The sequence below is a fragment of the Ursus americanus genome, chromosome X (genome assembly GCF_024610735.1).
Source record: "Ursus americanus isolate L20-20 chromosome X, mUrsAme1.1.p, whole genome shotgun sequence".
NCBI classification, from domain to species: Eukaryota; Metazoa; Chordata; class Mammalia; order Carnivora; family Ursidae; genus Ursus; species Ursus americanus.
In genome coordinates this window covers 65678304-65705263 of record NC_142164.1, presented here as the reverse complement: position 1 = coordinate 65705263, position 26960 = coordinate 65678304, and the positions used below count along the sequence as shown (strand labels likewise).

The following is a 26960-nucleotide window of genomic DNA, read 5'->3' as shown; positions in this document are numbered from 1 at the left end:
GATATCATCAGTTATTAGAAAAATGCAAATCAAAACTGCAATGAGACAGCACTTCATACTCACTAGCATGGCCATAATCCAAAAGATATAACAGCAAGTGATGGCAAAGAGGTGGAGAAAGTGGAACCCTAGCCCAGTGCTGGTGGGAATGTAAAATGGTTTCACTGCTTTGGAAAATACTCTGGTAGTTCCTCAAAAGATTAAGCATAGAGTTATCATAAAACCTAGCAATTCCACTCCTAGGTGTATATATATATACTCAAGGGAAAATAAAACACATATGCACACAAAATCTGTATATGAATGTTTATCACAGCATTATTTGTAACAGCTGAAAATTGGAAAAACTCAATATCCATCACTGGACGAATGGGTAAACAAAATGTAGTATATTACTACAATGGGGATGGAGTACTGATCCACACTACAACATGGTGAACCTATTGAATGTTATTGAAAAATTATAAAGGGAGCCAGTCAGAAAAGACTAAGTCATATGATAATATTTATATGAAATATCCAGAATAGGCAAATCTATAAAGATACAAAATAGATTAGTGTTTGCCTAGGGCTGCTGGTTGGGATAGGAATTGACTGCAAATAGGTAAGGGATATCTCTTAAGAGTGATGAAAATGTTTTAAAATTGTGTTGATAGCTGCATCAATCTATTCTAAAAACCATTAAATTGTATACTTTACTTGGTGAAGCATAAGGTATGTTAATTATACCTCATTAAGTCTGTTAAAAAATTATCTAGGATAGGGGTCAGGATACTTATGCATAAAAGGCCAAACAGTAAATGCTTTAGGCTTGGCCAGGCACAGAAACTATCTTTCACATATTTTCCTTTACAACCTTTTACAAATGTAAAAAAAATTCTTAACACTCAGGCTGTAGAAAAACAGGCCATCAGCCTGATTTGGCTAGTCAGCAGTTTATCCAACCCATTTTAGGAATGAGATGTAGTTCCTCGACAAATTATAATGGCTGGATATTTTTTCCTAAGATTTGTTCATATATTTTAGAGAGACAGAGAGAGAGAGAGCACGTGCAAGCAGGGGGAAGGGCAGAGGAAGAAAAACCTCAGACTCCCCACTGAGTGCAGAGCTCCCCTAACCCTGAGATCATGACCTAAGCTGAGATCAAGAGTCAGATGCCTAATCGACAGAGCCACCCAGGCACCCTGTTGTATATTTTTTATCGAAGTATAACTGACATACAATGTTATATTAGTTTCATTTGCACAACATGTTCATTGGCCAATTCTATACATTACTCAATGCTCACCACAGTAAGTATAGTCACCATATAATGTTATTAAAATGTTATTGACTATATTCCCTATGCTGTACTTTTCATATCCACAAATTATTTATTTTATAACTGGAAGTTTGTATCTCCTAATCCACTTTTCCTATTTCGCCCATCACCCTATCCGCTTCCTCTCTGACAATCACCAGTTTGTTCTCCGTATTTAAGAGTCTGTTTGCTTGTTTGTTTTTTTCCATTTTTTCTTTTTTTTTGTTTTCCTTTTTAGATTCCACATATAACAGATCATATGGTTTATATTTCCTTTCTCTGACTTATTTCACTTAGGATAATACACTCTAGGTCCATCCATATTGTCACAAATCATCAGATCTCATTCTTTTTTTATTGCTCAAAAAATTAAATACAGAAGGAGTGGGAGAGGAAGATGGTGGCAGCAGAGTGGAAGACACTAGGTTCATCTCGTCCCATGAACACAACTAGATAACTATCAAATCATCCTAAATACCCCAGAAATCAACCTGAAGACTGACAGAACAAACTCCACAACTAAAGGGACAGAAGGGGCCATATCAAAGAAGGTAGGAGGTGTGGAGACGTGGTTTAAGGGAGAAACAGACCACAAGTACTGTGGAAGAAAGGGAACTGTGGTCATGGAGAAGGGCGAGAGAGAGAGACAGAGACAGACACAGAGACAGAGGAGCATATAGGGGAATGGACAAGGAGAACATTTCCCCAAAAGCCACTGGCTTGGAAAATGAGAGGAGCTGAATTTTGGGAGTTCTTACAACCAGCGGGGCTTATAGCCTGGAGTTTTAAAGGTCTACAGGGGTAGCTGGGATAGAAACTTGAGGGCACTGTGCTGCTCCTGGAAATAAGGCAGGCAAACAACCTGGGGTAAGACAGCATGGAAACAGAGATCTGAAGAATGTCTGGGGCACACAGTGGGAGATTATTCCTTCAGGCCTCTTGGAGAAGAAAAGAGGTGGCTGGTGCCATTTCCTCCCCCAGTTCCTCAGCATAAACACAGAACCACCTGAGGGAAGCAGCTCAGCACAGACACTGGCTGCCTCACTTGCTTACACAAAACCCCATGCCCCTGTGCTCTGGCTGCCCTTCTCAGTCAAGCCTACCTCAGTCCCAGCATGGCGAGCCCCTCCCCCAGAAGACCAGCACAAACCCCTGCCCATACCAGGTCTCCCAACCAAGAGAGTTCTGCAGGGCCTCTGTCCTGGTGGAGTTGGGTGTCAGGCCTCATTTCACAAGCAAACTGCAGCACACCTAGTTAAAACTTGCCACATGCAGGCCAGGGACCAAACACTGCCCACAACAGGCAAGGAGATCCTCTGCAGATGACTGGCCTGAAGGACAGAGCAGGCATGACATAAGCTCTTATTCATAAGGACATTACTTTCAGGAGCAGGAGACATAACTGGCTCTTCTAACACAGAGAAGAAAGCAGAGACTTAGACAAAATTCCAAGATGTAGGAATTTACCCAAATGAAAGAACAAGATAAGGCCATGGTCATAGATCTAAGTGAAACAGATATAAGTAAAATTCCTGATAAATTATTTATTTATTTATTCATTCATTCATTCATTTTACAGAGAGGGAGAGAGAGAGAAAGACAGTGGGGTGGGCGAGGCAGAGGGAGAGGGAGAAAGAGAATCTCAGGCAGACTCCCGGCTAAGCACAGAGCCTGACACGAGACTCAATCTCACGACCCAGAGATCATGACCTGAGCCGAAATCAAGAGTCAGTTGCTTAACTGACTGAGCCACCTAGATGCCCCGATAGGGAATTTAAAGCAATAATCATAAGGATACTCACTGGGCTTGAGAAAATAAAAACAAACAAACAAATAAATAAATAAATAAAAATAATGGAAAATAATGAAGCCAAATAAAAGAGATGAAGAAGAATTACGCAACATGAGAATAGACTTAGTGAACTCAGTGACTCCATAAGTGTAGTAACATTCATATATAGGAGTCCCAGAGGAAAGAGAAAAGTGGGCAGAAAATTTATTTCAAGAAATAATAGCAGAAAACTTCCCTAATCTGGGGAAGGAAAGAGACATTGAGATCCAGAAGGCACAGAGGGTTCCCATCAAAATCAACAAAAGCAGACCAACACCAAGACATACTGTAATTAAACTGGAAAAATATAGTGATCTTAAAAGCAGCAAGACAAAAGAAGCCCTTAATTTAAAAGGGAAAACCCATAAGGCTAGCTAGAGATTTCTCAACAGAAACTTGGCAAGCCAGAACAAAGTGTCATGGTATATTCAACATGCTGAATGGGAAACATCCGCAGCCAAGAATACTGCATCCAGCAAGGCTATCATTCAGAATAGGAGACAGAGTTTCCCAGACAAACAATAACTAAAGTAGTTTGTGACCACTTAAATCAGCCCTGTAAGAAATATTAAAGTGGACCTTTCAGTGCAAAGGACAGACTACAGGTGACAATGACAAGAAAGAATCAGAGAAAATTTCCAGGAGCGATGACAAAACAAATTATAAAACAGCACTAAATACATCTCTCTCAAGAATTACTTTGAATATGAATGGGCTAAATGCTCTAATCAAAAGACACAGTGTGTCCGAATGGATTAAAAAACAAGACCCATTTATATACTGCCAATAAGAGACTCATTTTAGACCTGAAGACACCTGCAGATTGAAAGTGAGAGGGTGGAGAAACATTTATCATGCAAATGGATGTCAAAAGAAAGCCAGAGTAGTAACACTTATATTGTACAAACTGGACTTTTTTGTTCTTGTATTGTTTTTACCCTACTTTGGTATCAAAGTAATACTGGCCTCACAGAATGATTTTGAATGTGTTCCCTCTCTTCCATTATTTGTAAAATTTTGATAAAGATTGTCATTAATTATTTTTTTAATATTTGGTAGAGTTTCACCAAGGAAACCATGTAGTCTTGGGCTTTTCTGTGTTGTGAGATTTTTTATTTTTAATTCAACATTCACTCTTGTTACTGGTCTAAGATTTCCTGTTTCTTCGATTCAAGATTCATGATTCAATCTTGGTAATTTGTGTGTTTTTAGGAATGATCTGATTTTATTTTTCTAAGTTATCTGATTTGTTAGTATATAATTGTTTATAGTAATCTGTTACCACACTATTTATTTCTGTTGTCTCTTCCATTTCTCATTTTGGTTTTTGAGTCTTCTCTCTTTTTTTTCTTAATGTAGTTAAAGCATTGCCAATTTTGTTTATGTTTTTGGAAAACCTGGTCAATACTTTCAATGTTATGTTATTATTTATTCTGGTCTCCATTTTATTAATTTCTGATTTTTCTTTGTTATGTCCTTCCTCTCCTAAACTTCAGCTAAGTTTCTTCTTTTTCTAGTTACTTGTGGTACAATATTAAGTTGTTTATTTGAACATTTTTCTTAATACAAGCATTTATAGCATAAATTTCTCTCTAAAATCCACTTTTGCTGTATCCTATAGGTTTTGGAATATTGTGTTTTCTTCTTTATTTGTTCTGAGACATATTTTAGATTTGCTGTTTGATTTCTTATTTGGCGCCTTGCTTTTTTTTTTAAGATTTTATTTATTTATTTGACAGAGAGAGAGAGACAGCCAGCGAGAGAGGGAACACAGGCAGGGGGAGTGGGAGAGGAAGAAGCAGGCCCCCAGCGTAGGAGCCTGATGTGGGTCTCAATCCCAGAATGCCGGGATCACGCCCTGAGCCAAAGGCAGACACTTAATGACTAAGCCACTCAGGCGCCCCTGGCGCCTTGCTTGTGCAGCACTATGTTTTTTAATATTTGCATATTAAATATATAATATTTACATTGAAAAAAATGAGAAGGAAAGAAACAACACAACACACAAGACCTGTGGGACACTATCATATAGTCTATTATATATGTAATTTGAATACTAGGAGGAAAAGAGAGATAAATGGGACAGAAAAAATGTTTGAAGAGATAGTGGTAGATAATTTTTCAAAATTAATGAAACACATCAAACCATAGTTGTAAAACCCTCAGAGAATGGCAAGGATTTTTTTTTTTAAAAATTTAACCTAGATATACTATATTCAAACTGGTACAAAACAAAGATAAAACAGAAAATCTTATAGACAGTCAATGGGAAAAAATAAGATATCTGTATATAGAACAAAGATGAGGCTAACAGACTCCTCGGCAATTGTGCAAGCCCAACAACAGCGGAGTGACATCTTTCAAGTGCTAAAATTAAAAAGAACTGATGGCTCTAAATTCTACACACAGCAAAACTATGTCTGAAAAATAAAGGAAAAATGCTTTTTCAGAAAAAGATTGGGGAAATTCAATAGATCAACACTACAAAAAAATGTTAAAATTCTTGAGGCCAAAGAAATAGGATATCAAACAGTAATTTGGATCTCAACAAAGAAATGAAGATTCAAGGAAGCCCTTAAAATGTATATAAATAAAAAGAACATTTTACTTCTACTTAATAGCTCTTAAAATAAATTGATGGCCTAATCAAAAATAAGAACAATGATACTGAGAGTTTATATAACATATGTAAAAGTAAAATGTACAGATAGCAACAACAGTACAAAAGATGGAAGGGAAAATTGAAAACATATCAATGTAAGATTCTTACACAACATGCATTAGTTATAGTATGCTTCAATATGTCCTCACTTTTTGGTTGAACTTAAGTACAGATTTCATTTTCACCTGAAATAAATAAGCTTGTTCACACGTGTAAGGAGTTGAAAAAAATTAAATAAATACCATATGATCCAGTAATTCTACTACTGGGTATTTACCAAAGAAAACAGAAACACTAATTCAAAACGATATATGCATCCTTATGTTTATTGCAGCATATACCCTGATATAGAAGCAACTCAAGTGTCCACCGGCACTTGGATAAGATGTGGTATATATATACAATGGTATATCACAACTGCTATATTTTTTTAAGCATCCCTCACTTCCCCCCCAGCTCATTCAGGAGAGTAGAGACAATGCTGATAAAACTATACGTTCCATCTATATTCCTTCATCATCTACTTATTTGGAAATACTCAAATTGATGAGCATTTAGAGAACAAGGAGCAGATAAACAGAACAGAATTCAACAAGTCTTCCTTAGACAGAACACCATGGTCTAATTTACAGGGACCAGAAGACTTAGACGGTGAAAGGCAGAAATGCATCTTCAATTACCTAAATAGATATTCTTTCAAAAGCAAAGAAGATTATAGCAGGGTTAATAGGTTAGAGTTCTTAGAAACCATTAACATTTGCAAGAGAAAGAACACACAAAAAAAGAACAGTTGCTGGAAACAAACAAAACAATTAAGGGCTGTACTTAAGAGTTTGTGAAATTTCCCTCACATCAATTTGATCTCTATTCATTGATATACAAAATTTAATAAAGTCAGGACTACCAATTTAAGGGAAATTTTGTTTTAAAAAAAGATTTGTTTCTTTATTTTAGAGAGACAGTGTGTGTACAAGTTGGGGGAAGAGCAGAGGGACAAGGAGAAGGAGTGGGAGAGAATCTCAGGCAGAGCCCCCCCCCCGCCCCGCCCCTGCTGAGCACGGAGCCCAATGTGGGGTAGGGCTCAATATCACAACTCTGAGATCAAGGCCTGAGCTGAAATCAAGTGTTGGATGCTCAATGGACTGAGTCACCCAGGTGCCCCCAAGGGAAAAACTTTTAAAAGGTTAAAAGCACTATGCAAAAACTAAATGTTATTACTCTTTTTAAGTAAAGCAAAAAGCCCTACTGAGAATAAAATTGCATTTACCCCTGCTTTTTAAGAAGCAAAATGATTGTTTTTGGTTTTGCTCTGGGGCACATAGATTCTTTTCTCATATTCTTTTTAAATGGAAAGGTTTCTAGAAAAAGGTCCCTTTACTCCTCAAGGTTAAGGATTTTGTCTTCTTTATCTCCAGTACCTAGCAGAGTACTTAATACTCAAATGTTTTTTGAGTTCAAGTCAACATGGAACAGAAAGGAAGGGAAATATGTTGGCAGAGATCTGGTGACAGTTTGTTCCAGATCTGAAGAATCATATGAAAGAAGCAATTAACAGAGGAAGAAAATAAACAGCAAGAAGGATTTTATACCATTTGGAAAGAAAAGCTACAAGTATGGGAAATTGGGAAGTTTTCTTTGTCTAGTAAGAGAGAAAAAGCAGAGAGATCTAGATTTTAAAATCATACCAAAAACGCTAGTGGTCCAACTTGGAGACAATTTTCTTAGCTTGGAAGAAAGATGGTAAAAAACTGAAGACAAACCAATATTCTGGTCTATGGGAGACTGAGATGTTGATGCTGGCATCTTCTAAAAGGGGTAAGGTTTACAAAGCTAAGAGTGGAATTCTGGCAAATGTAGGAATTCTGTCTTTTTGTTGTTAAAACTGAGTTACTGATAAAATATTTAAGGGTGTGGGTCAAAAGCAAATGCAATTAGACTGAAGAAAAACAATCCAAGTAAATAATCAGATGACTATCGAAGCTGTGGAGGTAGATGAATTCTTCCTTAGAGAATGTGTAAAAGGAAACAAAAATAGAGAAAACTGTTTCTTATGGGCCACGTATGATTGCAGGGAGATGATGAAGAATATCTAAAAACAGATTCGGAAAGAGTGGTCCATGGGAAGAGGCATTTTAAAAGAAGAGATATTCAATCTTTTTAAAAGAAGAGGCTAAGCCAAATGTGACCTTTCCTTAGGAAGGAATGAACCATTACAAACCTTTGAAATCAAGATGCCCCTGGAAAGGATGAAAGGGTTCTTTAAAGAGAAATCAGAAAGAACTGCATCAGGGAAGGCAAACACACCAAATAGCACACTAAACTCTTTCTTGTGTTTTCTTTGAAGTTTGCACATTACCTGTTCAAACGCTGTTGAAGCTTTTCTTCCTTGCTCTAGATCAACTGCAGCTGCCATAAGTAAACATGTTTTCTGTGCAATCAGAATTACTTGATCAGAAGGACAAAACTGGGACAGCTGATAAGAAATAACCAGAACATCAATGAATACTGAGAATTCTGCCAGGTGAACAGAAACAATCAGAATGAAAATCAGCAACATCCTGTCTGAATGAAAAAATTCAGCTGGAAAAACACATCTCACCTAAAAAACGATATAGACTATAACACTGATTAACGGTTTTAATTTTATATTACTTTCCATTGTCTTTAAGGACCTTTCTAGAGATTAAAAGCTTCATTTCTTTGCAATTTTCCTATCTTCCCAGTGATAGGTACTGTCGTTCGGCCCTGTATTTCTATCTAGTGATTTATTTCTCACTTTATGTTGTAATTTCTAAGTGATTTTTCTCCTGGCAAATAGATTTCCCCTTTGTATTGAATAGAGCTGAAATTAGCACATATATTGTCATGGTTGAAAGAGACAATGTCAAATCTTGACAGGCATTATTAGGCATAACCTCATCATTAAACCTTGTCCTCTAACTTTAGAAAAAACTCCCAGCTTTATACTACAATAAACCTCTAGGCCACTTGGGATTCTTACACAGAACCCTACTAGTGCTATCACAAATGTTCAAACTAAAACTAACATATTTCACCTAATTTAAATGGCAATTATACCTAAACTTTCAAAGACTATTTCTTAATCTCCTCAAATGTTCAGTGATCATAACCATCACTGCCACTGAATTAACAGCATTTCAAAACACCCTATCTCGTTAGGTCTCAGGTTACTAGTATATAAAATGAGGGAGTTATGCTAGATTATCTCTATAGTTCTTTCCAGTTCTAAAACTCTTAACATTTACTCTATCTCAACATATCAGACAGTGTACTCCTGAATGTGTAAGACAGACATTCTTAGCCCCTTTCCTTTTATTCTCTCATCAATATTGCTTCCTTTCTGGAATTTAATCTCTACCTTGGAGACTAATGACTATTTAAAAATGCTTATAATTGCAAAATAAGCTTACAAATCCTTATACACAGAACCTGCTCTAGGAAAAATCATAAAGTAGGCCCAAGATTCTTAGCATTCTTTTTCACCTTCTCATTTCTCCAGATACCCATTCTATACTCCTATAGATTTATAACCCTTCCTAATGTTTTATTAGTTGACAATTCCTCTCCTAAAGAGAGTTATATTTTCATACAGGACTCTGGGAGACTGAATTCCTCCAAAAGCAAAGAAATAAGTCTCTTATGGTAAAACTTAAGGTTTCCTTTTTTTTTAAGATTTTATTTATTTATTTGACAGAGATAGAGAGAGAGAGAGACAGCCAGCGAGAGAGGGAACAGAAGCAGGGGGAGTGGGAGAGGAAGAAGCAGGCTCCCAACAGAGGAGCCTGATGTGGGGCTAGATCCCAGGACCCTGGGATCACGCCCTGAGCCGAAGGCAGACGCTTAACGACTGAGCCACCCAGGTGCCCCAAAACTTTAGGTTTCCTGATGGTTGTTTGTAATATTGTGGTATGGGGAGAACTGCCTCATATTTGTACATTGTCTCCTACAGGGGACATATGCTCCTAGGTCATTCCTGTTTAGTCATGTATTCTAAAAGTTTCTAGATTAAAAGCCAATACCACTTTATATTTGGTCCTTGAAAATAGCCACAATGGTTCATATCTTTGTTGTGGTCCATTCGTGAGATACTTACTAGAAGAGCCTTACCTTATAAGAAAGAATGAAAAACTCTCTCATTGTCACTGGGTCTTTGCCACATTGCACAGCCAAGTTCCAAGCTGAAAGTTAATATGAAATAATATAATTATGAAAATCTGTTTAATCTATACCATTAAAATCTTCATTACCTGCATTTTTAATATTAATATACCAATGAGGGGTTTCTCAGGTTTAAAAAGCTAACTTTAGATTTTTAGAGAATTTTTTCCAGGTAAATTTAGAGACTTTTATCACTTCCAACCTACAAATCTTGCCAATAACTAACAGAGGTAGTGCTGATTTTTTTTTTTATAAAAACTGGGGATATATAATACATTCTTAATTGGAATAAATCCATCTAAAAAATAAGGATCACCAAGGAGCTTACCACTGGAATTCATAAAAGTATGTTAAAATTCAGCAAAGAGGTGGGGAGCTAAGATGGCAGCTTGAGCACAGCTAAATAACTATCAAATGATTCTGAATACCCAAGAAATAGACCTGAGCACGGGCAAAACAAACTGCACAACCAGAGGGAGAGAAGAGTCCACAGTGAGGAAGGCAGGAAGTGCAGAGATGTGGTTTTATGGAGAAATGGATCATGGGTGCTGTGGAAGGCAGGGGGCCCTGGTTGTGGAGAAAGGGGAGAGATGGTGGAGCACACAGGGATAGGCACAAGGAGAAAACTTCCCCAAGGCCACTGGCTGGGAAAATGAGAGGGGCTGATTTCTGTGAGTTTTTGCCACCAGCGGGGCTCAAAGACTGGAGTTTTAGAGGTCCATGGGCATGGCTGGGATAGAGCCATGAGGGCACTGCTCTACTCCTGGAGAGAAAGCAGGCAAGAAACCCCGGGGGCAGACAGGGTGATCTGAAGATTGCCTTTGGCGCACAGGGAGAGACTGTTCACTCTTCTTGGAGCACATCTGTGAGAGGTGTCATTCTAAGAGCTGCCTCTCCAGGGACAAAAGAGCGAGCCAGCGGCGCCATTTCCTTCCCCTTGCCCCTCAGCATAGGCACAGAGATACCTGCTGAGGGCGGCTAACCAGAATGCTGGCTGTTTGGCCTGCTCTGCTCCAAATCCCACATCTCTGCACTCTGGAGCAGCTGCCCTTCTGGGTCAAACCTGCATGAGCCCCAGCACAGCAAGACCCTCCCCCAGAAGACAAGAGCAGTCCCTGCCACACCAGGTCGCTAAAGTTTGGAGTTTTAATAGTCAGCAGATTTGGCTAGGATAGAGCCTGAAGTGCACTGCACTGCTTCAGGCAGGCAAGCAACCTGGAGACAGACAGTATGAAAAGAGCAATCAGAAAAATGCCTGGTATGTACAAAGGGAAATTATTCGCTCTTCTTGGAGTGATTCCCTCAGAACAGCAAGCATGGAGACTGCACTCCAGGGAAAATGGAGCTGGCTGGTGCCATTTCCCTCCCCTGCCCCTCAGCATAAATGAACTTCAGTAAATAGAACAGCATCAAAACTGGCTTCCTAATCTGCTAACACTAGGTCTTGCCCCACTGCACTCTGCTGGTACTGCCCTACTCTGGCATGTGTGCCTCAGTCCCAGTGCAGCAGGCCCCTTCCCCAGAAGGTCAGCAGAAACCTCTGCATGAACCTCAACTACCGACCAAAAAGTTTTGCAAGGTTTCTTCAGTTCTATTGGAAGTAGCATCAGGTCTCATTTAACAAGCAGATCAGGGGTGCCTGGGTGGCTCAGTCGTTAAGCATCTGCCTTTGGCTCAGGGCGTGATCCCGGCATTCTGGGATCGAGCCCCACATCAGGCTCTCTGCTCTGCTGGGAGCCTGCTTCTTCCTCTCCCACTCCCCCTGCTTGTGTTCCCTCTCTCTGTTGGCTGTCTCTATCTCTGTCGAATAAATAAATAAAATCTTAAAAAAAAAAAAAAAAAAAACCAAGCAGATCAGAGCCTGCCTATTTAAAACTCCCTACACTCTGGCTAAGGTCCAAACACTGCCCACTGCAGGCAAGGAATGTCTCTGCAGACAAATGACCTAAGGAATAAAGCAGCCAAAACATACCAGCAGAGTGCACGCAGCACACAGAAGAGACACTCCCTGAAGTGCCCAGACCCTGAACACTATGTGACCTCTTCTTCATAGAGCCATTACTCTCAGGAGCAGGAAATGTAACAGGCACACACAGAAGGCAGAGACATAGACAAAATGCCAAGATGGAAGAATTCATCTCAAAAGAAAGAACAAGAAAAGGTCATGGCCAGAGATGTAATCAAGACAGATATAAGTTACATGCCTGATGGAGAATTTAAAGCAACAATCATAAGTATACACAATGGGCTTGAGAAGAGTATGGAAGGCTTCAGGGAGACCCTTATCACAGAGATAAAAGAGTTAAAAAACAATTAGAAATGAAAAATGCAATAACTAAGATTCAAAACCAACTGAATGTAATGACCGCAAGGAGGGAAGAAGCAAAGGAACAAATAAGTGATAATGAAGATAGAATAATAGAACATAATGAAGCTGCACAAAAGTCAGAAAGAGTAGCTATGGATCACGAGAACAGACTTAGGGAACTCAGTGATTCCATCAAACGTAATACCATTCATATCATAAGAGTCCCAGAAGAAGAAAAGAGGGAAAAGGGAGCAGAATGTTTATTTGGGGAAATAGTAATTGAGAACCTCCCTAATTTGGGGAAAGAAACAGACATACAAATCCAGGAGACACAGAGAACTTCCATCAACATCAACAAAAGCAAACAACACCAAGACATATTGTAATTAAATCTGTAAAATATGGTGATAAAGAAAAAAATTCTAAAAACAGCAAGACAAAAGAAGTTCTTAACTTACAAGGGAAGACCCATAAGGTTAGCTCCAAATCTCTCCACAGAAGCTTGGCAAGCCAGAAGGGAGTGCCATAATATATTCAACATGCAGAATGGGAAAAATCTGCAGCCAAGAACACTGTATCCAGCAAGGCTATCATTCAGAATAGAAGGAGAGATAAAAAGTTTCCCAGACAAACAAAAACTAAAGGAGTTTGTGACCACTAAACCAGCCCTGCAAGTAATATTAAAGGGCACCCTTTGAGTGTGAAAGAAAGATAAAAAAAAATGACAAAGGCTAGAAAGGAACAAGGAAAATCTCCAGTAACAATGACAAAACAAGGAAAAAATGGCACTAAATATGTATCTATCAATAATTACTTCGAATGTAAATGGACTAAACGCTCCAATCAAAAGATATAGGGTGTTCAGGATGGATAAGAAAACAAGTCCCATCTATATGCTGCCTACAAGAGACTCATTTTAGACCTAAAGACACCTGCAAATTGAAAGTGAGGGGATGGAGAAACATCTATCATACAAGGGATATTTTTAAAAAATGGAATAGCAATATTTATCTCAGACAAACTGGACTTTAAAACAAAGACTATAACAACAAAGAAGGGCACTATATAATAATAAAGGAGACAACCCAGCAAGAAAATCTAACAATTGTAAATATTGATACACCCAACATGGGGGCAACCAAGTATATAAAACAATTACTAACAAATATAAAGGAACTCATTGGTAATAATACAATAATAGTAGGAGACTTTAATACCCCACTTACAGCAGTGGACACACCATCTAAGCAGAAAATCAACAAGGAAACAATGGCTTTGAATGATACACTAGATCAGATGGACTTAACAGACATATTCAGAACACTTCATCCTAAAGCAGCAGAATACACATTTTTTTTTGAGTGCACACGGGACATTCTCCAGAAGAGATCACATACTAGGTCAAATCAGGTCTCAACAAGTACAAAAAAATTGAGATCATAACATGAATATTTTCTGACTACAACACTATGAAACTTGAAGTGAACCACAAGAAAAAATGAGGAAAGGCCACAAATACATGGAGGATAAACAACATGCTACTAAAGAATGAATGAGTCAACCAGGTAATCAAAGAAGAAATAAAAACAATACATGGAAACAAATGAAAATGAAAACACAACGGTCTAAAACCTTTGGGATGCAGCAAAAGCAGTCCTCAGAGGGAAGTATATAGCAACATAGGCCTACCTCGAGAAGAAAAATCTCAGATAAACAACCTAACCTTAAACTTACACTACCTAGAGAAAGAACAACAAATGAAGCTTAAAGCCATCAGAAGAAGGGAAATAATAAAGATTAGAGCAGAAATAAATTATAAGGAACCTAAAAATCCCAGTAGAACAGATAAATGAAGGGGCATCTGGGTGGCACAGTCATTTGGGCCTCCAACTTTTGGTTTTGGCTCAGGTCATGATCTCAGGGTCCTGAGATCAAGCCTTTCATCATTCTATGATTCTCTCTCTCCCTCTCCCCCTCCTCTCTGCATTCTCTCTCAAATAAATAAATAAATCTTCAAAAGAAAGGACAGATCAGTGAAACCAGGTACTGGTTCTTGGGAAAAAAATAATAAAATTGATAAACCCCTAGCTAGACTTATCAAAAAGAAAAGAGAAAGGACCCAAATAAAGAAAATCACAAATGAGAGGACAAATAACAACCAACACCACAGAAATACAAACAATTTTAAGAGAATCTTATGAGAAATTATATGCCAACAAACTGGACAACATAGAAAAACATGGATTAATTCCTAGAAGCATACTAATTACTACAACTGAAACAGGAAGAAATAGAAAATTTGAACAGACTGATAACCAGTAAAGAAACTGCATCAGTAATCAAAAATTTCCCAACAAGCACAAGTCCTGGGCCAGATGGCTTCATAGGAAAATTCTACCAAATATTTAAACAAGAGCTAATACCTATTCTTTTCAAATTGTTCCAAAAAATATAAAAGGAAGGAGAATTTCCAAACTCACTCTATAAGGCCAGCATTACCCTGATTCCAAAACCAGACAAAGACTCTACTAAAAAAGAGTACTACAGGCCAATATAGGTTCATCAGAAAGTTAAAAATAGACCTGCCCTACGATCCAGCAATTGCACTAGCAGGTATTTACCTGAAGAATGCAAAAATACTGATTCAAAGGGATACATGCACCCTGATGTGTTTATAGCAGCCTTATCTACAAAAGCCAAATTATGTAAAGAGCCCAAATGTCCATCAACTGATGAATGGATAAAGATATACTCGGGGTGCCTGGGTGGCACAGTGGTTAAGCGTCTGCCTTCCGGCTCAGGGCGTGATCCCGGCGTTATGGGTTCGAGCGCCACATCAGGCTCCTCCGCTACGAGCCTGCTTCTTCCTCTCCCACTCCCCCTGCTCGTGTACCCTCTCTCGCTGGCTGTCTCTCTCTGTCAAATAAATAAATAAAATCTTTAAAAAAAAAAGATATGGCGTGTGTATGTATATACACACACAATGGATTATTACTCAGCCATAAAAAGAATGAAATCTTGCCATTTGCAATGATGTGGATGGAGCTAGAGAGTATTATGCTAAGTGAAATAAGTCAGAGAAAGACAAATACCATATGATTTCCCTCATATGTGGAATTTAAGAAACAAAACTTGAGATCAACATAGGGGGAAAAAAGACAGGCAAACCAAGAAACAGACTCCCAACTATAGAGAACAAACTGAGGGTTACTGGAGGTGAGGTGGGCAGGGGGATAGGTTAAATGGTGATGGGTATTAAGGACAGCACTTGTGATGAATGCTGGTTGTTGTACATAAGTGATGAATCACTAAATTCTACACCTGAAACTAATATTACACTATATCTTAGCTAACTCGAATTTAATTAAAAACTTTAAAAGAAAAAAAAGTTCAGCAAAGAACAGGGTACACTAAAATCAAAGGCTGAAGAAAATTGCTGTAAAGATTCACATCTTCCATAGAACATTGGAAGGCCCCATTTGGCAACATTTAGCATAATTTTCATGTTGGAAAATTAAAATTAAAATTCAGTAAAGAAGTATTGGAAAATAACTTTTCAAACTTCCAAAAGATCAAAGTCATTAAACCTTTCTATAGTTTAAATGCATGTTATTTTCAATTAGTTGCATAAGTTTCTGAGAAGCCAGATTGCTGTGTTTATTCCATTTTCTCCTAGATTAGAGTCCCAGTAAACCCCATAAAGCAGAAAAAGATTCATGAGAACCAGTCCACTTTGTGACATTGCTGCTTAATTGCTCTTGATTACTTATCACTGTAATAACTGCCTCCACAATTTTTATACTTGATCTTAGCCAAAAGGCTGAGAAGCAATTGCCTCCACAATTTTTAAGTGTTTTTACTGAAATTAAGCCTAATAAAGTAAATTACACAACTTATAATTGGTTAGCTTGATGAATTTTCAAAGTGAATAAAATGATGTAACCAATCCAGATCAAGACAGACCTTGATCGTTACCAGAAACTCAGAAGCAACCCAACCACCCCTCTTCAAGTCCAACTCCCTTCAAGGGAAACCACTATCTTCACTTCTAATATCATAAATTAGTTTGCCTGCTTTTCTTTTTACCACATATAAATGGAATCAATGTCTGACTTCTTTTGTTCAACATTATGTTTGTGAGATTCATCTATTTTGTTGCATGTAGTTCACTTTTCATTTAAATTTTTTATGTAATCTCTATGCCCAACATGGGGCTCAAACTCACGACTCAGAGATCAAGAGTTGCATGTTGTACTTACTGAGCCAGCCAGGCACCCCACGGGTAGTTTATTTTTGATGAATCAAATTTAGAGATAAGTTAGGCATTTTAGATCAAATTTAAGAGCATAGCCTTGGGGACCTCAAGTAATAAGTCCTCATTTTATTCTTACACCCATTTCTAGAGAAAAAGAAACCTAATATTAACTGAGTACCCAGGTATATACATGGTTTTATTTAAAACCCTTACTAGCCCTATGAAGTATGTATAATTGTTCCCCTTTTATAAATAATGAAATTGAGATTAAGTAAGTTACCCTTGTACCCATAGCTACACATAAAAGAGCCAGAATTTGGGGCACCTGGGTGGCTCAGTTGGCTGGGCGTCCAACTCTTGGTTTCAGCTCAGGTTGTGGTCTCAGGGTCATGAGATCGGGCCCCGCATTGGGCTCCGTGCTCAGTGGGGAGTCTGCTTGTCCCTCTCCCTCTCCTCCTCCCCCTGCTCGCTGGCTCTCAAATAAATAAATAAATAAAATCTTTTTTAAAAAAAGAGCCAGAATTTGAATCCACATAGGTCTGATTCTACCACCCCCCAGTTTCCCAGAGCCACAGAATATCCTTTTACCTATTTTTCGAAACCAATGAGCTTCATTAGCCCTTGAGTCTGAAGTTGAGTCCTCGCCATTGAAAGACTGAGAGAGTTTCAGGAGTGCTGCATTGAACAGAAAGGTTTTATAGTGAGGTCTTTTACTTTACGCTCTAGCAAAATTGTTAATACAGCCTGAAAAACAGTCAAACATAAGTTTGAAATTAGAAAGGTCTTTTCGTGTGTGTTTGTATACAGGTACATACCAAAAGAAATTAAAATGACACAAAGCATTACCAAAGCTCCAAGAAGCAGTTAACTCAAACTTTGGGGGAACAAACACATCTTTGGAGAGATTTATAATTTTCCTTAATCATTCACCACCTGAGGTAGAAAGATAGGATTTACATGTAAGGAGATAAAAGAGTAGGCACAATCATTAAAAAGACTGAAATGGAGACTGAGAACCGGAAGAGTATTGATAGGTCGCTGTAATACAGCAAGCACACTGTAGAAGCAGAACACGCTGTCATCATCACAAGACACGTGTTACACACTCGCATACCCTTCTGAGAGGTAAGAACACCAAACAGCCAAGTTTGGAAGCCTTGGTTTCTAAAGTACTTTCCTACATTTAACACCTTAGTGATAGGTATTTGAGGTAGAAAATTGAACTACTGAAATAAAGAGAATAGAGTTTTTAAGATGTTTTGGACATAAGGAAATAGGTGTTTGGGTAGTGGAAATAGGAAGAGCTGTTAGGCAAAAGGGACATTGGGTAAGAAAGCACAGAGCTGGAAAAAAGAAATCGATGTGGCTAGAAGGTTAGCTTGCAGTGAAGAGGGAGGAATTATTAGTAGATGGGGAGATGACATAGGCTTGGGTAGTTCGATAAACAAGTTTCAAAATAACAGAGTAAACGATCCGATCTGATTCAGAGGGCATGAAAATTAACAGGCTGCACAGCATTTTTATTTGTCTTGATCCTTTTTCACCTGTTCTATTCTTAGGTTAGGATCAAGTAGCAATAAGGACAGACAGAAAGAAAGAAGGACAGAAGGAAGGAAGGAAATGTCTTTAAAATAAATTGGAATAAAAAGAGAGCTGAAATCACATTTGGAGATGAATGTTAGTGATGACAAACTTTTCTCTGCTTGTGAATAAAGAAACCAAAGTAGACTTCTATGGCAAACATTAATAAAAGCATGAAGCTTAACTCAAACATGAAGTCTGTCTGAGTCATGTACTGGGAGAGTTTAATAGAAAACAGAGGCAAGATGAAGGACTGAAAATAACCAAAATGATATTTACCTGTATTCAAGCAAGTCAAAAGTCTATCCATTTCTTTCTTTCTAAAAAATAAGGAAATGAATGTTTTCCTACTGTTCCAAAGCTTTACTACAGAGAAGTACAAAATGAGACCCCAAGAGAGCTACACAGAGACAATGCAAAATTGTGGAGTTTATTGTTCAAGGCTCCAACCTATCATTTCAGCACTATTTTCCCTCTCTACAGGATACTATTCCTCATTCCCCACCCCAGTGCTCTCACATTTTTTCTCTCTTCCCCTTCTATTCCTACTCTCAGCAAAGGATTTCAATGGCTTATAAGGTTTTATATTACAGGATCACTGAATTTGAGAGCAGACAGTGATATTTGTGATTTTCAAGTTTTTTCTTTTTTGAAGAGGGGAATTAGAATGCTTGTTTCAAATAAACTTTGATGAAAATCTAATATACAAGAAAAGATGTAAGTTTAGCTGCTCTGTTTGAACCAGTAGTGGGTAGAGGCCTAGAGCCTCACCTTCCTGGAAGTCCCTGAGGCAGTGCCACAGAATTTCCAGGATTCTGAAATATATTTTAAAAACCACTTATCCAGTCCAGACCCTTCATTTTATAGATGAGGAAACAGATCTGGAAATGGCGGATGATGTGTCCAATGTCATGCAATTAATGACAATTTCAGGACTACTACACAGGTCTCTTGACCCTCTGTCAAATTTCTTTAAGGGGTATATAAATTTTAACAGAAGAAAACATGTCATTTTACTGAACAAAGGAATGAATATGGAAGTACTGGCAAGCTCAACTAAGGAAGTTAAGAGGAAGCAGAGTATACTCTGAGATTGGCCTTATCATGAGGAGCTCTAGTATTACATAATAAAGACTATGCTTCAGGAAAAGCAGCAGCTTTCTCAGAGATAAATATTAGAGTCTGGTTTACTTAGAATAACTTCTTAAAGTAAACTTTATTGATCTGAATTTCAGCTAATCTAAAGTTGACTTCCTCACTTATTTAATTCAGTGACTATAAAATAACCTAGTAAGGGTCCATTAATGCAAATAAATGGTATAAATAAGAATGAGGACCTGGAAAGGGACGTATATAGTCTATTTAAGAGACAAACTGCTTTAAAAAAAAATCTTAGCACGTGAGTTGTTATAATACTTAGGTAGATACTGCTAAAGGAAAAACATGGGTATTTTAGAAGAGAAAGGAACTTTAAAAATTACCCAGTCTAGCTTTTTTTATTTAACAGATGGAAAAAATAAAGCTTACAGAAGTTAAAATAAGTTGTTGTTGTCGTCTAAGGTGAACCGGAGTTACTGAAATAACTGAAACTAGAACTCAATTCTCTGACTCTTCTACTGAATTGGGCTTTTTTTTTTAAATAATCTATTTGTTAAATAAGGTGCTGACTGCTATCTGAAAACACTGCTAGCAGATGTTCTTTATGACTATATTTACTTGCAAACAATAAAGGTCTATTTTTAAACCATTCTGTAATTTAAGTTTATCATTAATTTAAACAGGATTCCTTTCCTTTCCCCATTTCCAAATTGGTTTTAATGAGTAAGGTTTGACTATATGTCACAATTACATGGAATATGAAGCACTTTTTAAGACCAGTAGTAAAGATCTTCTTGTAAAGAACTGATTGATATTCAGCCATTTAAATAAACTGAGTGGCTATTATGTGTCAGATACTGTCCTAGGTTTCAGAGATACAAAGATAAATACAAACAGTCCTAGCCCTCAAAGAGATCTTATAATCTACCAGCTATGTTTAGTCTCTGAGTTTCTTTTCTTTTCTTTTTAAAGGTTTTAAATGACTTTAAAGTTTTGAAAACTGAAGTAGAGTTGACACATAACATAAAACTAGTTTCAGGTATACAACACAGTGATTGGGCAAGTCTATACATTATGCCACACTCACCACAAGCATAGCTGCCATCAGTCACCATACAAGGCTATTACAATACCATTGTATTTTTAATCTTTTTATTGTAGAAAATTTCCAAGATGTTTCTATGTTAACAGACAAATGGATCCCCATGTACCCATTGCCCAGCTTCAATAATCATTAAACTCATTATCAATCTTATTTCAGTCATACCTCTAACCATTCCTTTCCCTCCCCATTATTTTGAAACCAATTCTAGACATCCTATCATTTCATCCATATATATTTTAGAATGTGTCTCTAAAAGATAAAGATTCTTTTAAAAAAACATAACCACACTATCATTATATGTCTAAAAATTACCGTCTTAATATGATCAAATATTTGGTTATTTTTTAAATTTACAATTTTCTCAGTATCTTTTTTTTAGTTTGTTTGCATTCCCTTCTAATATATTCATAGAGCCTCTAAAGAAGAGGCAAAATTTATGCTTGGGTAAAATTTGTACCATGAAAAAAGTTAAGTCATCAGTCCAACATTATTTCAGTCACAGATATTTCCCAAAGAATTTAGCTGAAAAAATGTATTGCTCCAGGCACAAATTATACATAAAGCAAAAGCAAAATAGAGATACACTATTACAGAGTTTTTATCTAAGTAGACAATACAGAGATGAGCGATTACTTCTCTCAAAGTTATCCCTAATCAAGACCTGGAATAGAGTTTTCTTTCAAATAATTAGGAGGTAGTGAATTTCGTGAATGAAAAATTGGTGACCTAATTCTTCCGCCAATTGTTAAGTTCTTGATGTCTTATGCCATAGAAATTGTGAGCAGAAAGATATTTGAATACTCCCAGCTGAGCTGATACAGATTCACAATCAACAAGCTAACTAGGTTAAATGTTTCTGTGGCAAAATAAGAGATACAACTATATATGTCTCATGTTAAGAAAGGCGGAAACAGATGCAATATCATAGTAAAATCATAGCTAACATTATTGAGGGCTTAGTACTTGGCACTCTTCTAAGTGTTTTCACATTTTACTCATTGAGTCATTACAGCAACCCCATAAGGTAGGTAGAATTCTATTCTCATTTTACAGATGGGGAAATAAAAACCCAGGTTACATATCCAATAGGTGGCAGAGCCAGGATATAAACCCAGGAAGACTGGCCCCAGAGCCTATACTGATCTTACTATACTGGACATCTCTCAACATAAGGTTTATACTGAAAGTTACTATAATTATTCTAATGGCAAATATATCATTTCTGTTGAAATAACTTACTTGTTTTCAGATTCTGGCATCTGAGAAACTCTTGGGAGAACTAGACGAAACAAACACCTGTATGATAAAGAAATATAAAAAGTGATGCTTAGGAAAATCAGGTGAAAGAATATTTACCAATTTATTAATCGTGATTATCCCAGGAGGCAAAAGTGAGAAAAGACAGTTGGTAAGGAGGAGACTAATTTTATTTTATGTATAGATCTTTGTATTGATTTAATGGTTGTAACAAAACCATGCAAATTTTGTATCTCGGGGAGAGTAATTTAAGAAAACAATTTAAAAACAAAAGTGCTGCTTATGACAAATTCTTAAATAGTTCCACTGTTTATATCATTGCTCCAAATTACCTACTAGAACATCAGGTACGATGTACAAATCTTAATATTTTTCTTAAGGAGCCTGAGCTGGCCTTTAGGTTCCACATAAACTAGGATGACTGTTCTTTCAAGGGGATCTGACAGCATAATGATGAATTAACAAAATAAGGTAGGTTATAAAGTTTTAAATGCTAAAAATCTTTTTTAAAATACCATCTATCCTGAATGATTTTATATATTTATCTGACTGAAGGCATGCAAGTAACTCAAGACTCCTCTGATACTTTGTTCTGTGACTCCCTTTCTTTTCAAGAGTAGTTGACCAATAGGAGAACCACTATAGAACCCTTCTGGTTTCCGATCTTTGCCACTGACATATTCTCAGACACATCATGAGGAGTTATCATGTCCTAACCTCACCCTCTATCTCACTACTGTATGTAAAAGTTCCCTTTTGATAAACCATTTTCCTTCATAGAAAGAGAAAAAGGGGAAAAATCAAGTCAACTGATGTCTTTTCTAAAAGATTATTTATTTGAGAGAGAGAGAGAGAGCATGCACAGCAGGGGGAGGGGCAGAAGGAGAGGGAGAAGCAGATACCCCACTGAGCAGGGAGCTCAACGAGGGGCTTGATATTCAGACCCTGAGATCATGACCTGAGCCAAAAGCAGATGCTTAATGACTGAGCCACCCAGACGCCCCTGATATCTTTTTTTTTTTAACTTTAAGCATCCCTATCAAATTTCCAAAGACATTTTTCACAGAAACAGAAAAAAAATCCTAAAATTCATACGGAAACACAAAATACCCTGAATAGCCAAAGCAACCTTGAGAAAGAAAAATAAAGCTGTAGATATCACACTTCCTGGTTTCAAACTACACTACAAAGCTATAGTAATCATGTTACTCGCACAAAAATAGCAACATACACCAAAAGAACAGAATAGAGAGCCTAGAAATAAACCCATGTATAAACCATGTATATACCATGTTAACTAATATTTGAGAAGAGAGCCAAGAAAATATTCAATGGGGGGGGAAAGATAGTCTTTTCAATAAATGCTGCTGGTAAAACTGGATATTCACATGCAAAAAAATGAAATTGGGCCACTATCTTTCACTACTCACAAAAATTAACTAGAAATGGATTAAACACTTAAGACCTGAAACCAGTAAACCTCCTAGAAGAAAACACAGGGGATAAGTTTTTTGACAATGACTTTTTGGATATGACACCCAAAGCACAAGCAAAAATGAACAAGTGGGACTACATCAAACCACAAAGCTTCTGCACAGCAAAGGAAACAAAATGAAAAGGCAACCTACAGAATAGGAGAAAATATTTGCAAACCATGTATCTGATAAGGGGTTACTATACAAAACAAATAAGGAGCATATACAACTCAAAAAAAAAACCCCAAATTATCGGATTTAAAAATGATCAAAGGACTTGAATAGATATTTTTCCAAAGAAGACATGCATGGTCAACAAATACATGAAAAGATGCTGAACATCACTAAACATCAGGTAAATGCAAATCAAGACCACAATGAGGTATCACCTCACACCTGTTAGAATGGCCAGTATCAAAAAGACAGATAAGTTTTGGTAAGGATATGGAAAAGAGGGAAACCTTCGACGCTCCTGGTGGGAACATAAATTGGTACGGCCACTGGAAAACAGTACGGAGTTCCTCAAAAATTAAAAACAGTCAAACATAAGTTTGAAATTAGAAAGGTCTTTTCGTGTGTGTTTGTATACAGGTACATACCAAAAGAAATTAAAATGACACAAAGCATTACCAAAGCTCCAAGAAGCAGTTAACTCAAACTTTGGGGGAACAAACACATCTTTGGAGAGATTTATAATTTTCCTTAATCATTCACCACCTGAGGTAGAAAGATAGGATTTACATGTAAGGAGATAAAAGAGTAGGCACGATCATTAAAAAGACTGAAATGGAGACTGAGAACCGGAAGAGTATTGATAGGTCGCTGTAATACAGCAAGCACACTGTAGAAGCAGAACACGCTGTCATCATCACAAGACACGTGTTACACACTCGCATACCCTTCTGAGAGGTAAGAACACCAAACAGCCAAGTTTGGAAGCCTTGGTTTCTAAAGTACTTTCCTACATTTAACACCTTAGTGATAGGTATTTGAGGTAGAAAATTGAACTACTGAAATAAAGAGAATAGAGTTTTTAAGATGTTTTGGACATAAGGAAATAGGTGTTTGGGTAGTGGAAATAGGAAGAGCTGTTAGGCAAAAGGGACATTGGGTAAGAAAGCACAGAGCTGGAAAAAAGAAATCGATGTGGCTAGAAGGTTAGCTTGCAGTGAAGAGGGAGGAATTATTAGTAGATGGGGAGATGACATAGGCTTGGGTAGTTCGATAAACAAGTTTCAAAATAACAGAGTAAACGATCCGATCTGATTCAGAGGGCATGAAAATTAACAGGCTGCACAGCATTTTTATTTGTCTTGATCCTTTTTCACCTGTTCTATTCTTAGGTTAGGATCAAGTAGCAATAAGGACAGACAGAAAGAAAGAAGGACAGAAGGAAGGAAGGAAATGTCTTTAAAATAAATTGGAATAAAAATAAAAAACTACCATATGATCCAGCAATCCCACTTTTGGGTATAGTTCCAAAGGAAAGAAAATCACTATCTTGAAAAGCTATCTGAACCCTCATGTTCACTGCAGCATTTTTCATGATGGCCAAGACACAGAAACTACCTAAGTGTCCACTGATAGATGAACGGATAAAGAAAATGTGATATGTTCACATACACAAAGGAATCTTTTTTAATTAATTTATTTATTTTAGAGACAGTGATAGCACAAGTGGGGGGAGGGGGCAGAGGGAAAGGGAGAGAAAGAATCTCAAGCACACTCCATGCCCAGCGCAGAGCCTGATGCGAAATTTGATCTCATGACCCTGAGATCATAACCTGAACCCAAATCAAGAGTCAGACACTTAACTGACTGAGCCACCCAGGCACCCCACCCCCACAGGAATATTATTTAGCCATATAAAAGAAGGAAATCCTGCCTTTTGTGACAACATGGATGGACTTTGAGGGCATTGTGCTAAGTGAAAAGACAAAAAAAGACAAATACTGTATTATCTCACTTACATGTTGAATCTTTTTAAAAAAAAGTGAAAAACATAGAAACAGAGTAGAATGGTGTTTGCTAGGGGCTAGGTGTGGAAGAAGTGGGAAAATGTTGGTCAAAGGGTACAAACTTCAAATTATAAGATGCACAAGTTCTGGGGATCTAATGTAGAACATGGTGACTATACTTAACAAGACTATATTATATATTTGCAAGTTGGGAAGAAACTAAATCTTAAATGTTCTTACCATACACAAAGAAATTGTAATTTTGTGAGATGATGAATATGTTAACTAATCATTTCACAATATATGCACGTTTCAAATTATCAGGTTATACACCTTAAACTTGTACAACATTATCTGTCAATTATATCTCAATAAAGCTTAGAAAAAATTTAAAATAACAATTGGTATAGTAGGCCTGATCACATCACATCAGCACTATTTTGACAAAGTTTATAGACCAAGAATAACAGGAAATCCTTTCAAGTCTACAGGATGTGAATTACTTACTTTAAAGCTGTAAGGACTTGTTGTGGGTCTTCTGAATATCGAGCTAAATATTCCAAAGCTTTCCCTGCCACAATTTGTTGTCCATACTAAAAAGGACAAATACAATATGTTAAATTACATCTCAAAGTGGTACTTACAAAATGTTATCTATATTCCTATCCTTTAAGGACAAGAAAAAAATCTGAACTTGTTCATTTTATATTATCAAAAGAGCTAATTAATGCAAGATGATAGACTGAAGAAACTACTCACTGACAAAAACAGGATAGGTTCATATTGGCCCCAGAAACCCCCTCTTCCCTATCCATAAATACTCACAGACTTGCAAACACTGCCATGAACCCACTAGGACTAATTTTATTGTGATCTTTATCCCTGTTCATTAGCAGTGACCAAAAGAACCCTAGACCTTCATTTCTAGCACCCCGATCCCCATAAAGCTCTATAAATCCCTCTTTTCCCATTTCTCCCCAACTCCCCCAATCTTTCCACTTATGCTCACTGTAGTCCAGTTCATAATCATCAAAATCTTCTCTATAAGCAACCTCTTCCCTGAAAGTTCCCTCCATATTCTTTCTGTAATGGAAATCTAGGTCCCACCAAGGATACTGCTTCCAAAGAAACCCTCTCAAGTAGTGCCAATTTTTCCTCTCATTTCCATTCTACCCGTACATCTGGAGATGGAGTAGGTGACATTTTTGCTCTTCATTGCTGTTTTAAAATTATTCTCCCTCCCCCACCCCAATCCCTAGCTTCGAACTTCCTGTCATCAGTCTCTTATCACCCACCATTTCTCATTGTGCTGATCTACCAGCTCTCCAGCCATTTCTACTCATTTCCTCATGACTTATCTACTGCACAGTTATTTTCTCAAAAAACTACTCCTGTCTTAGTTTTTGGCACTTTCAATATATAGATAGATGATCCTCCCAATATCCTAGTCTCTTATTTCCTTGAATTCTACTCTGCCAATTACCTTTGCTGTTCACTAACACAGTCATTGACTGTACCCGCTCATTACTGTTTAGGGTCTTCTCATGTGTCTGTTGGCCATCTGTGAGTTTTCTTTGGAGAAATGTCTGTTCATGTCCTCTCCCCATTTTTAAACTGGATTGTTTTTTGGGTGAAGTTGTGTTGGTTCTTTATATATTTTGGATACTGCCCCTTTATTGGATATGTCATTTGCAAATATCTTCTTCCATTCAGTACGTTCGTGTCTTTTAGGTTTGTTGATTATTTCCTTCACTGTGGAGAAGCTTTTTATTTTGATGTAGTCACGATAGTTTATTTTTGTTTTTATTTCCCTTGCCTCAGGAGACATATCTAGAAAAATGTTGCTACAGCTGATGTCAGAGAAATTACTGCCTGTGGTCTCTTCTAGGATTTTTATGATTTCAGGTCTCACATTTAGGTCTTTAATCCATTTTGAGTTTATTTTTGTGTA

General features: G+C 37.2%; 1 protein-coding gene across 1 annotated transcript in view; it reads right to left on the bottom strand.

The window, feature by feature from the left end:
- TEX11 (testis expressed 11) overlaps positions 1-26960 on the bottom strand; it is a 270954-nt gene that overhangs the window by 63495 nt on the left and 180499 nt on the right. The window contains exons 18-23 of the mRNA XM_087859806.1: positions 25517-25602; positions 21559-21615; positions 18396-18436; positions 17124-17210; positions 9922-9992; positions 8150-8266 (exon numbers count right to left, since the gene is read on the bottom strand). Of these exons, the coding sequence (XP_087715932.1) occupies positions 8150-8266; positions 9922-9992; positions 17124-17210; positions 18396-18436; positions 21559-21615; positions 25517-25602 (459 nt within the window). The remainder of the gene's footprint in view (positions 1-8149; positions 8267-9921; positions 9993-17123; positions 17211-18395; positions 18437-21558; positions 21616-25516; positions 25603-26960) is intronic.